The 12,690-nt window shown below is 45.4% G+C and overlaps 1 protein-coding gene across 10 annotated transcripts in view; it reads left to right on the top strand.

Moving 5' to 3' along the window:
* TM9SF4 (transmembrane 9 superfamily member 4) overlaps window positions 1-5,451 on the top strand; it is a 51,048-nt gene extending 45,597 nt beyond the window's left edge. For 9 of the 10 annotated variants that reach the window (XM_024559328.3, XM_045194744.3, XM_045194742.3 and 6 more), the window contains 2 exons: window positions 103-192; window positions 3,519-5,451. In XM_024559328.3, the coding sequence (XP_024415096.1) occupies window positions 103-192; window positions 3,519-3,668 (240 nt within the window). In that variant the 3' untranslated portion in view covers window positions 3,669-5,451. The remainder of the gene's footprint in view (window positions 1-102; window positions 193-3,518) is intronic. The other variant, XM_071221772.1, reaches the window with a different exon arrangement.
* The last annotated feature ends 7,239 nt before the right edge of the window (window positions 5,452-12,690 follow it).

Genomic DNA, 12,690 nt, shown 5'->3' with positions numbered 1-12,690 from the left:
TCCCATCTCCCCAAATACCACTGTTCTTACTCAAAGTCTTTAGCCCCTTGGGCATCTGCAAAACTTGGGGAAGAGGTTCTGACCCTTTTGTCTCTTCCTCAGGATTACCGCTGGTGGTGGAGGAATTTCCTGGTCTCCGGGGGATCTGCATTCTATGTCCTGGTCTATGCCATCTTTTATTTTGTTAACAAGGTACTGCCCTTATTTTGTTAGCAAGGCTTATTTTATTAGCCCTTTCAGGGCAGGATAGTGGAGAAGAAAAACTCGAGTATCTGGATCTTACTTTCCCATCACTGTGGGGACCAGTGACAGTAGAACTGTTTCTGTTCTGGAACTTGCATCTTTTTAGGAAAAGGGAATCTGTCTTCTGTATGTTTGGGAGATAGAAGCCTTCAGAATATGTAGCCAGGAGAATATTACGTGCAAAACCTGTGAGATATAGCCAGAGGGATGCTTAAAGGAAAAAAAATAGCTTACACTGCTTTTAGTAGGAAATAAGAGATACTGATAGTACCTCAAGAAGCTAGAAAAGAAGGACATGAAAGGATAAAGAAGGGAAATAAGAAGAGTTAACAAAGATGATGAAATAGCCTTTAACACCCAAACTTAGGACCTCGGGCATCCTGTCTCTGGATGTTCCCTTCCCTTGTGCGTGCAAGCACCTTTCAGTCCTTCACAGTAATGACAGGGTGGGCCAGGGCTTCGCCAGCGTCTCGGGTGGTCCATGTTGTATGACCACATAGGTAATGTGTGGGTGCATGAAAGGGAGCTTGGCTCACCCGACTCCGGCACATTCGCAGAGCTTTTTGTCCCCAGAAGTGGCGTGAGTGAAAGTAGAAACAGCCCCATGACAGCTTGGGTAGAGTGACACATGACACCAACGAAACGGGCCACTGAGAGGAGTCTGGGCGTTCTGGCAGGCCTCTCCCCTCTGAGGCTAACAAGGCAGACTTGGTCTCACCAGCTGTACTCTGGGTCCCCAGAACCCAAAAGCAGACGGTCCTCTGTTTGCAACCAGGGTGTATTCCCAAACTAGGGGCATAGGTCAGTTGGTCGAAGCTGGGAATGTTCTTCCCCAAACAGATCAGGTTGGAAAGGGCTCTAGGAATCATTTAATGTGGTGCTGCATCCCTGCTTCCAGTGTGCTGACCATGCCCCTCTTTTCCAGTGATTCCAACAAGCAATCACTAGCTCAGGGGCCAGTAAACTGAAACCCAGGGGCCTATTTATATAAAGTTTTATTAGAACACAACCATGCTCCATTTACATAACATCTATGGCTGCTTTCATACCACTGTGGCAGAGTTGAGTAGTTCAGCAGAAGCCATATGGCCTGCAAAACCTAGACTATGTATAATCTGGCCCTTTAAGAAAAAGTTTGCTGACCCCTGCCCTCGCAAATCCAGTGACAGAAGGAACCCCCTCCTGACACTCCGTGCTCTCTTTGGACAGCTCCTGTCCTTATCAGGTTGTTTTCTGATGCACACTGAAATCTGCCTCCTGTAACTTCTGTCTTTAGACCGAACAAATTACCGTATTTTGCTGTATATAATGCCTGCCCATGTTTTTGGCCCCAACTTTCAGGAAAATAATCTTTTGTTTTAATTTTTTAGTTCATTCACTCATTTATTTATAGTTAGGTGCTTGTTTTTTATATTACAAAGGAATTTTAGCATTTATTTTTGAACATACTATGCCACAAAAAACTCTATGTAGCAAATAATTACAAAACACAAGCACAGATACAAGGTATCAGATATAAGGTATTTCAGGTGTACTACTCAAGTATAATGCACATCCTTATTTTTCCCCTCAAAAATCTGGGCAAAAAAGTGCACATTATACATGGCAAAATGTGGGTAATTTCCCTCCTTTATAGCTCATGAATCCGAACTGTTTAGAGTAGAAAGTGACCAAAACTCAATTCCATTTGGCTTAAGCAAAAAGGGGATGTATTGGCCGATATAACTGAAAAGTTTAAGGAGGGCAGGGCTCTGTGTCCACGCCGCAGTTCTGTGTGTGTTTTCTTGGCTTCAGTCTGCTGACAGGATCTTTCCATAGAGTAGAAAGTTGGCCCCTGGCAGCCCTGGAGCTAAAGGAACATCTGTCTTGTACCATCATATTATCAGTCCCAGGAAAGACTGTTATTGACCTGGGTTACGTGCCATCCCTCACTGTTTCTCAGGTCCAGTAGGACGGTGCACTCTGGCTGACTAGCTCAAATTTTGTGCTGGGACTGACAGCCCCACCAGGACCACAAAGTGGCTAGTGGAGGAAGACAGGAGATGGTGTTGGCAAATAAGTCCTAACTAACAGCCTCTTATCTGATCCCCTGGAGTCACATCCCTCTGCCCCATTCTTTGTTCTAAAAACCTCCTCCATCCCCAGAGCCTTCCTTGGCCTGTCTGAATTCAAGGGGCCTTTCCAGTACTGCCTTTTTGCCTCATCCCTTTCCTGGTTTTACCACCAGATACACCACTGCCCTGTCCCCTACACCCACCTCTGCCACCCACACTTTATTTCCAGCCAAAAGCAAGCTTATAAAAGGAGAGATGGGGGGTTGACCCTGAAAACATGGACTGTAGCCCAGTCTGAGACTGTTTGACCTCAGGGAGAAAGTCTCAACAGTGACGTTTATTGTTTTCTTCTGGGCTCTTGGCATTTTGTGACCATGTGTCTGCCCGTGAGCCCTGGAATGGGCCCCACTCAGGCCCCTGTGTGTTGGGCAGGTCTTGACACCAAGGTTCCACCACAGCACAGATTCTGGGCCTCCCCACCCAGGCATCTGCACTCTATAGGGTCCAAATGCCCTAGATGAAATCCCTATGAAATGTTAACAAAAAGTGACAGAAGCGATTGAGGAAGAGAGAACCGTAGGCTGGTGCAGGCATATGGTGGCTCTCTGGTCCTTAAGCTGGGCATCTTAAACGCCTCTCTCCTCCCCATTCCCTGTCTGCTGCTCCAGCCATCCAGGAGTGTCACTGTACGGTACTGGGGACTGTGGAGGGTGAAGAAATGACATAGCTGCGGCTCTTCCCACTTGCAGAACTCTGGCCCTCACCTCTGAGGTTATATACCTGTCTTCCAGTGAGCTTGTAGGCCCTTCCCTGGAAAGACTCCTTCCCCCTCTTACTCTAGCCAGAAATGACCTAGGTCGGATAAATTGGGCCTTCGACTCCCAGCCCTCTGACCCCAGGTTCAAATCCCAGCTCTTTCTACTTCCTAGCTGTGTAACTGTGGGTGTTTTAACCGCCCTGTGCCCTGTGTGTAACATGGACTGATCACCTACCATGGTGGTCGTGAGAAACCAAGGCAATGCTTGGGCCTTGGTATTGAAGAAGGTTCGCTGTGGCTGCAGGCCCCATCTCCCCCTCATTGCCCACCTGGAGCAAGCCCCTCTCCTAACAGGCTTCAGCTTCACCACGAGATCGGGGCGGGGGGGGGGGGGCAGGCAGTTGGCCATGGCAGGCTGGCACTAAGCGTACACCCTTCCCTTCTCTCTCTCACTCGTGCCCCAGCTGGACATCGTTGAGTTCATTCCCTCTCTCCTCTACTTTGGCTACACGGCCCTCATGGTCCTGTCCTTCTGGCTCCTCACGGGCACCATTGGCTTCTATGCAGCCTACATGTTTGTCCGCAAGATCTACGCAGCTGTGAAGATAGACTGATGAGGGTGGGCCACGGCCAGGCCCGCTCCGTCCACGGACAGGAAGCTGCCCTGCGTGGGGAACTGCAGGCACGCAAAATAAAATAACTCCTGCTCGTTTGGAATGTAACTCCTGGCACAGTGTTCCTGGATCCCGGGGCTGGCTGCGTGGTGGGGCGGGAGGGCCTGTAGATACGTCTTGCATTTTTCTTCATCATCTTATTCCAGTTCTGTGGGGGATGAGGTTTTTTGTGGGTGGTTTTTCTTCAGTGCTAAGAAAGTTCCCTCCAGCAGGAACTCTCGGACCTGTTCAGGTTTATTTTTGGTTAGGGGTGTTTTCCTTAGTTGTTTTTTTTTAACCATGCATCCAGCATGGATAAACCCACCAAGACACTGGGTTTTGGTCACTGTCTCCACCTCAGTTTCTCAGGGCTGTTGGCCATCCCACAACTAACTGGAAGAGGAAACGCTGGGCCTTCAGGGGCTTCAGGGAGGTGTCCGAGCCTCTCACTGCTCGTCCTCACCATTGATGCCGCCGCGACAAGCACAGCTCTAGCCGGACATGCATCCTCAGTGCCATCCCGCCTCCACCAGCCGCTTCCTCCCTCTTCTCGTCTCCCAGCCTCCTCCCAGGGCTGCCCACAGCAGGGGTTCCAGCCAGGCCTCTGGGTCATCGTATCACCAGGAGCAAGCCCAGTCTTGGTTGCTACAAGGAGATCCCTGGAAGTACCGGGGAGCAGCAGGAATTTGCTGGACCAGAGAATAGACTTGCAGTGAACTGTGTTTGTGCCAAGAAACCCTGGATCTAGGGCCAGGTATTTCCAGAGCCAAGCCAAGTACCCACGTGTCTGTCTGGGCTGAGGGTCCTCACCCCTCGGGATTGCTCTGCCAGCCCCTTCCTCGGGCTGCTGTTCTTTGCAAAGTGTGCTGGTGGCAGGGCCTCTCCTCCTCCACTTCCAGGGCACAACAAGGCCTGGACCTCAGAGCTTTTCCTTTAGGTGGCTGGGAAGAGGCCTTGCCTCCCTGACATCCCCCAGCCTCAGTGCCCACACACAGCTCTTTTAGCCAAACCCATCACCCTCCCCCATCTGAGTTCTTGCCTGCTTTTGGGGACACCCAGAAAACTGCTGGTGAGAAGAGAGATGGAAGGTAAGTTCTGTCATTTCTTCCCCAGTTCCCGGGAATAGGCGAGGACCCCGGTTTCCTCAAGTTAAAGGATGCTGACATGGCAGGTCTGGCTCCTTTGTCAACACTCACACTTGGGGCCAAGCCCCGCACCCACTCTGTTCACGTCACACTTGCTCTTAAATTACAAGAGACCAAACCCACCCAGGGATTAGGGACTAAATAACAGTCACTCAACCCTTGCTCCAGCCCCTTTGGGACCCCCACTGCAAGACAAAAGTTCAGGATGCTGGTTAAGCTAGGAACACACTCTCCCCCCTCCCTCCCCCCACCCAGATCCTTCCAGCAGTCCCTACCAGCCCCACCAGTCAAGCCAGTGAACTAATCAACCTTGCCGCACAGTGACGCCACAGTGCCACGTGGCAGCCACGAAGAATCAGGTTGCAGAAAAGGGAGCCCAAGCAGTAGAGAACGATAATGAAATCTTGTTTCTTCAAATCTTGGATTTTTTTTCCCTAAGAGAGTCTCTTTTTGGGGGGAGTAGGGAAATGGACTTCTAGTAAAGGATTTACACATCATCGGTTTTTCTGACTTTTTAAATCATCATCATTATTTTTAATTAAAAAATGCCTGTATGCCTTTTTTGGTCCAAATGTAAATAAATATGCCATTGTCCCGTTGTCGTGTTTCTTGAGTCTCTTGCAAGGGTTGGGGGCTGAGGTGGGGCTGCTTCTCCAGATGGGCTGAGCCGAGTGGTTTCTCACGAAGGTGCCTCATGGCAGGCTTCTCAGTGTTCAGGCCACTGCTGTTCCCCTGCCTGGTTCAAGCCCGTAGCCTCTCCCATCTGCTCGGCACCTGCATTCTGAATCATGAGCATCTGTCCCTCTGATGCCACAAGTAGGAAATTGTATTTAACTGTGGGCTTTGGTAGCAGTGAGACCTGGTTTTAGATGCCCATCTCCAATGTTTTACTACCAGCTCACTTCTCTGTCACGTAAGACTCCTTCACCTGCAAGCAGTAGAAACAGGACAAATTGGCTTAAGCCTGAAGAGGAACTGATTGGCTCCTAAGTCATCAAGGAAAGGAATGGTTTGGCTTTGGGTCTGCATAGACCCAGGGGCTCAGAGGATAGCCTTAGGGTTCTCCCTTCTTCCACCCCGCTGCACTCTGGCCCCTCTATCCCATAGTGAAGAGTCTTCCCCGTGCGGGAGGTAGGGAGGACATGGCTCACGTCGCTTTAGGCTTACATTAGCTAGTTTTGAAAGCCTGGGAAAAAAAGACATCTCTTTCCCTACTTTATATATATATATTTATTTAGAGAATGAATTAAAAATGGAATTTTTAATATTTTGTATGACCATATGTATTCATTTTTTAATTACTTTATTGTTCAATTACAGTTGTCTGCATTTTCTGCCCACCACTCCCCCCCACCCCAGCCAAACCCACCTCCCTCCCCTGCTTCCACCCTCCCCCTTGGTTTTGTCCATGTGTCCTTTATAGTAGTTCCTGAAAACTTTCCCAACTTTAGTATGTTTAATATAGATAAATGCCAGGAAAGGTCTCTGGCGGGCCCAGTTTGGATTACTGTTGGCACATCTTGGACCAGTCACTAAATCCAGGGGAGGGAAGGACGACTTCCCATAGTGACAGAAACAGTGGTTGTCTGTTACACTCCACCCCTCCAGCTCCGTGCCTCAGTTAAATTGCTCTGTCCCAGTTTCTTAAGATAGAAGCTGAGGTCATATGTTTGAGGCCTTTTTTCCCTAGTATAGGTACTTAGTGCTATAAGCTGCTTCCTAAGTTCTGCTGTAGGAACACCCCAGAAATTCTGGTATGTTGTGTTTCATTGACATTCAGTTCAAGATACTTTCTAATATCTGATTTCTTTTATTTATTTATTTTTAATTCATGTGTTATTTACTTTCCAGGTATTGGGGGATTTTATTTTCAGGGATCTTTCTATTATTGATTTGTAATTCTGTTGTGGGCAGAGACCATAGTAGGATTTGGGCAGAGACTTTGTATTGTACAATATGACTTAAGCCTTTTGAATTTATCGAGACTTTTTTTGTGGCCCAGAATATGGTCTGTTTTGATAAATGTTCGATGTACACATGGAAAGAAAGCAGATCCTGCTGTTCTGACTGGAATATTCTATAAATGTCAGGTCAGGTTGGTTAATAGTGTTGTTTGAGTCTGTTATATCCGTACTAATTTTTGTGCCTGCTTGTTATATAAATGCTTGAAAGTGGGGTATTGAAATCTTTGATCATAATTGTAGATTTGTGTATTTCTCATTGCAGTTTTGTTTTTGCTCGATGTATTTTGGAACTCTGTTAGGTACATACTGTTTTTGGATCAATTTATCCCTAGTAATAGTCTTTGCTCTGAAATCTACTTTGATGTTAATATGGCCAGTCCCACTTGCTTTTGGTTAATGTTCACACGGTGTATCATTTTCCATCCTTTTACTTTTAGCCTATTGCATTTTTGTATTTAAAGCGTGTTTCTTACAGGCAGTGTAAAGTTTGGCTTTGCTTTTTTATCCAATTTTACAATCTCTGCTTTTTAATTGGAGTGTTTAGACCATTTACATTTAATAGGAGTGTTGATGTGGCTAGGCTTATGTCTATAGTCTTGCCAGTTGTTTCCTACTTGTCCTGTCTGTTGTTTGCTTTTTCCTCTTTTCCTGCCTTCTTTTGGATAAATCAAGGACACTTCGCATTTTAATCTCCTTAGTTTATTGTTTATAACTTTTTGGGATAATTTAGTGATTGCTTTAGGCTTTAAAGCATGTCTTGAACTTACTACAGTCTAACTTTAAGTGATGTTACACAACTTCACATACAGTATAAGAACCTTATAATAGTATACTTCCATTTCTACAATACCTTCCCAGGCTTTGTAATACAGTTGTCATCTTTTTCTACTTTTATATATGCTATATACATCACAATATACTTTTGCTATCTTTATTTAAACAATTATCTTAAAAGAATTTAAATAATAATAACAAGTCTTACATATATGCACCCAGGTAGGTACTGTTCCCGCTGGTCTTCATCCCTTTGTGCGTAGATCCGGTCTCCGTCTGGTATCCTTGTCCGTCTGCCTGGAAGACATTTTTTAACATTTGTTGCAGTGAAGATCCGCTGGTGATGAATTCTTTCAGTTTTTATATGCCTAAAACATTCTCAATTTTACCTTCGTTAGTGAAAGATTTGGGGAGGCTGGGTATAGAATTCTAGGTTGACAAGTTATTTTCTTTCCTAGTACTTTAAAGATGTTACTCTACTATCTCATCACTGGGATTGCTTCTGAAAGCAGGTCTGATGTCCCCTCTTCATCCTCTGTGTGTAACAAGTTGTCTCTGACTGCTTGTTCCGTGTCGCTGGTTTTGAGCTATTGATTATGGATACCTTGGTCTAGTTTTCTTCACATTTCTTGTGTTTAAAGTACATTGAGCTTCTTGGAACTGTGTATTTATTGTTTTCAGTAAATTTGAAAAGTTTTAGGCCATTATTCCTTCAAACATTTTTTCTGTTCTCCCATCTCCTTTCAGCCAGTCTGATTACTTATACATTAGGCTGCTTGAAGTTGTTCCACCACTGATGTCCCATCCACTGATGCTCTTTTTGAATTTTTTTTTAAAAATTATTTTTTCTGTGTTTCATTTTGAATAGTTTCTATTGCTGTGCCTTTCTGCTGTGCCTTTAAATTCACTAGTCTTCTGCCATGTGTGCTCTGCCATTAATCACGCCAGTGTGTCTTTCATCTCAGACAGTGTCTTTTTCATCTGTAGAAATTTGATTTAGGTCTTTTTTGTTTTCTTTAAGATTTTATGTATTTTTTAGAGAGAGGAGGAGGGAGGGAGAAAGTGGGAGAGAAACATCCATCAGTTTTCTTTCACACACCCCCACCTGGCCCGCACCCAGGCATGCGCTCTGACTGGGAAGCGAACCCTTTCAGTTCACAGGCCGGAGCTCAACCCACTGAGCCACACCAGGTCTTTTTTTTTTTTTTTTTTTTTATATCCTCCCCATCTCTACTTAACTTTTATTGGGTAAAATATACATAACATTAAATTTACCACTTTAAAGTGTACAACTTAGTGGCATTGTATACATTTACATTGTTGTATGACCATCACCACTAGCCACCTCCAGAACTCTCCATCATCCCAAACTGAAAGTCAGTACTCAGTGGAACTCCTCTTCTTCCCCTAGCCTCTGGCAACCACTGCTCTTCTCTCTGTCTCCATGCATTTGACTGCTCCAGTGGAACCCTACAGTGCTCGTCCTTTTGTGTCTGGCTTGTTTTAGTTCCCATAATGCCTTCAAGGGTCATCCACTTTGTAATGTGTCAGAATTTTACTCCTCGGTAACGTTTACTACTCCATTGTATGTATATACCACCTTTTGTGTATGCATCCACCTGTGGACATACGGGTTGTTTGCACCTTTTGGCTATTGTGGATGCTGCTGCTGTGAACATTGGTGCAGAAATATCTGTTCAAGTCTCTGCTTTCACTTATTTTGGGTGCATGCCTCGGAGTGAAATTGCTGGATCTTGTGGTAATTCTCTGTTTAACTTTTTGAGGACCCTCCATACTGTTTTTATAGAGTGGCTGTAACATTTTGCATTCCTACCAGCAATGCACGAAAGTCCCAGTTTCTCTGCATCCTTGTCAATACTTGTTATTTTTGCCCTGGCTGGTGTGGTTCAGTGGCTTCAGTGCCAGCCTGACAATCGAAAGGTCGCTGGTTTGATTCCCAGTCAGGGCACATGCCTGGGTTTCAGGCCAGGTCCCTGCTTGGGGGCGCGTGAGAGGCAACCACACATTGATGTTTTTCTCCCTCTCTTTCTCCCTCCCTTCCCCCCTCTAAAAATAAATAAATAAAATCTCTTAAAAAATACTTGTTATTTTTGGTTTTTTTAAATAATACCCATTCTAGTGAATGTAAAGTGGTATCTTGTGCTTTGGATTTGTATTAGTAATTAGTGCTGTTGAGCATCATTTCATACGCGTATAGGCCATGTGCACGTCTTCTTTGGAGTTAATGTCTGTTCAAGTCCTTTGCCCTTTTTTAAATTGAGATGGGTTTTTTTTTTTGTTTTTGTTACTGAGTTATAGAAGTTATTTATATATCCTGGATAATAATTCCTTATCAGATATATGACTACAGTATTTTATCCCATTCTGTGGGTTGCCGGTTCATTCTGTCGACAGTGTCCTTTGGTGAAATTTTGATGACTCCCCTTTCTATTTCTTTTGTTGCCTCTGCTTTTGGTGTTGTATCTGATCAGTCATTGAAAAGACAATGTCATGAAATTCTTTCCCTGTTTGCTTCCAAGATTTTTGTAGTTTTAGGTATTACATTTAAATCTTTGATCTAATTTAATTTTTGTATGTAGTATAAGGTAAGGGTTCAACTTCATTCTTTTCATTTTTTATTCATTGATTTTAGGGAAAAAAGAAAGGAGGGGGAGAGAGAGAGAAACATTGATTTGTTCCACTTATTTATGCATTCCTTGGTTGATTCTTGTATGTGCCCTGATCGGGGATCAAACCCGCAACCTTGAAGAATTGGGACAACTCTCTAACCAACATAGCTATCCAGCCAAAGTTGAGTTTATTCTTTTCTATGTAGAAATGCAGTTTTCCCAGCATGATTTGTTGAAAAGTCTGTCCTTTCCCCATTGGTTATGGCACCTTTGTCAAAAATCATTTGACCATATATATGAGTCTTTTTAAAGCTGTGGAATACAATTTTAATCTTTTATGTTCTTATCTGCTCATTTTTACCTCTGGTTTTGGTTGCTTATTTTCCTCATTGTGGATTATGTTGTTTATTATGACTTTATAAGCCTGACAGTCTTTGATTGGATGCCAGGCGTGAGTTTTACCTTGTTAGGTACTGAATGTGTTTGTAATCCTGGAAATCCTCTTGAGCTTTTTTTCTGGGACAGTTAAGTTACTGGAAACAGTTTAATCTTGTTGGATCTTGCTCATAAGATTTTCTTAGGCAATTCCAGAGCAGAGCTTGTTCTAGGGCTAATTACTAGCCACTACCAAAGCAAGACCTTTCTAAGTATTCTCCTCAATACCCCACGGTGCAGTCCCCAGTGCCATGGCTGGTGGGAAGAGACACTATTCCAGTCTCTTTAATCCTTCCTGATGGTTCTTTGCCTACCCTCAGCTCGTTATCCCACAAACTTGTGCCAATCAGTTTTCTGATGAATACTCAAAAGGACCCTCTGCAGATCTCCAGGGGTTTCCCTCCGTGCAGCTCTCGATCCCTGGCATTCTGTCCTAGGAGCTCATCCCCTTGGTCTGCCCAGACCCTCATCACCGTCCGCAGCTCAGCAGGCTGGGCTCACTGCCGTCCCCTGTCCTTGTGCCGCAGCCCAAAAACTCTCCCAGGGTGGGAAACTGGGGCAACCACAGCGCTCCTCTTGCTCCCCTGGTTTCCTGTCTCTCTGGGATCAATGTCCAGACCCTTGAAGAGCACTGTTTCACGTGTTTGGTCTGCTTGCTTCAGGTGGAAGGATGAATATGATCCCTGTAATTCCATCTTGGCTGAAAGCAGAAGCCTCTGCTGCCAGCTTTTTCACCTGTACGATTGCAAGGCCTCTGTGAGGACTGTGTGAGTCCTGTTAAGTGAAAGGGTCACTCGCACAGTAGGTGCTCAATCAGTTATTCCCTCCTCACCCACCAAAGGTGAGTCTAAAGGGCCTGATACCTAGGAATCTTAGCTTGCCAGTGACTTGTCTGGATTTAAGAAACGCTCCAAGACCAGAAACCTTGCGGTTAGACCTGTGCTGGCCCAGAAGTCAGTACCCTCTAACCCTGAGGACCACCGCAGCATGAAAGTGCCGTCTGGGAGGTCCCATAGAAGGGCTGAATTACGCCTGTGAGCTCCCAGAGATGATGGTCTCAGTTATCCCACCAGACATTGTGGGCAGACATCCATTTCACCTCTGATGTGTGGTCCAAGCAAGTCGTGGTCCCCGAGTGGACATGTTACCCCATTCTAGCCAATTAGATGCAGGACTTCTAGGGAAGGCTTCTAGGAAAGGCCTCCTCCATTTTAAGGGTATCATGAGAAGACACAGGCTTCTCTGGAGTTGCCATATCCTAAAGTGACCTTTGGGGCTACTGCCACCTTCTTGGCACCAACCTGAGGGTAGACAACAGGAAAGATGGCAGATTAGACAAGGCCCAAGTTCTTGAAGACATCAGTGAGCGGCTGAATCAAACAGCCCCAAAGCCCATCTCACCTTGATGTTCACATAAAAAAAAAAAAAAGGAAAGAAAAAGAAATTTCTTGTTTAAGCCAGAGTTTGTTAGATGCAATCAGAAAATTAGAAGTATTGTCACTGAGCCAGCCACCTGGAGGGCTGGAGGGCTGTGGAGCAGAAGACGTCTTAAAGGGACATTTTCCTCCTGCTAAGGAATTCCAAGTTCTCCTTTAGGGGAGAAACGGGCTGAGAGCTGTCAAAAGACATGGGGAAGGCCACACCATGGGGAATCAGGAGCACGCAGGCCTGTCAGCCTTCCCACTGGTGCCTCCTCCACCACAGCCCCGTGCCCTTGAGATCCCGAGTCAGCTCTGATGCTGGGGGCCTCAAAGTTCACCAGCCCAAATCAACGTTTAGTTCTCCTGCTGAGCAAAGGCAAGCAGATACCAGAGAATTCCTTTAAATTTTGTGCTGAAATCATGTCCATGGAGGAAAATATCAAAGTTCCCCAAGCTGTTATCAGCACAGTTACAGGTAACAACAAATTGCTGTTTTTCTTATTGAAAAGAACTTGTCCAAAAGTCCTCCCCGGCCAACAGAACAGGGCAGACCTCTTAGAGCAGAGGTGAGAAAAACCCTGGTGTCAGAGGCTCATGTCTGCTCTCCACACCAG

This window comes from Desmodus rotundus, chromosome 6, assembly GCF_022682495.2.
Source record: "Desmodus rotundus isolate HL8 chromosome 6, HLdesRot8A.1, whole genome shotgun sequence".
Classification (NCBI taxonomy): domain Eukaryota; kingdom Metazoa; phylum Chordata; class Mammalia; order Chiroptera; family Phyllostomidae; genus Desmodus; species Desmodus rotundus.
The sequence above is the reverse complement of the archived record's forward strand: the minus strand, read 5'-3'. Positions and strand labels throughout refer to the sequence as shown.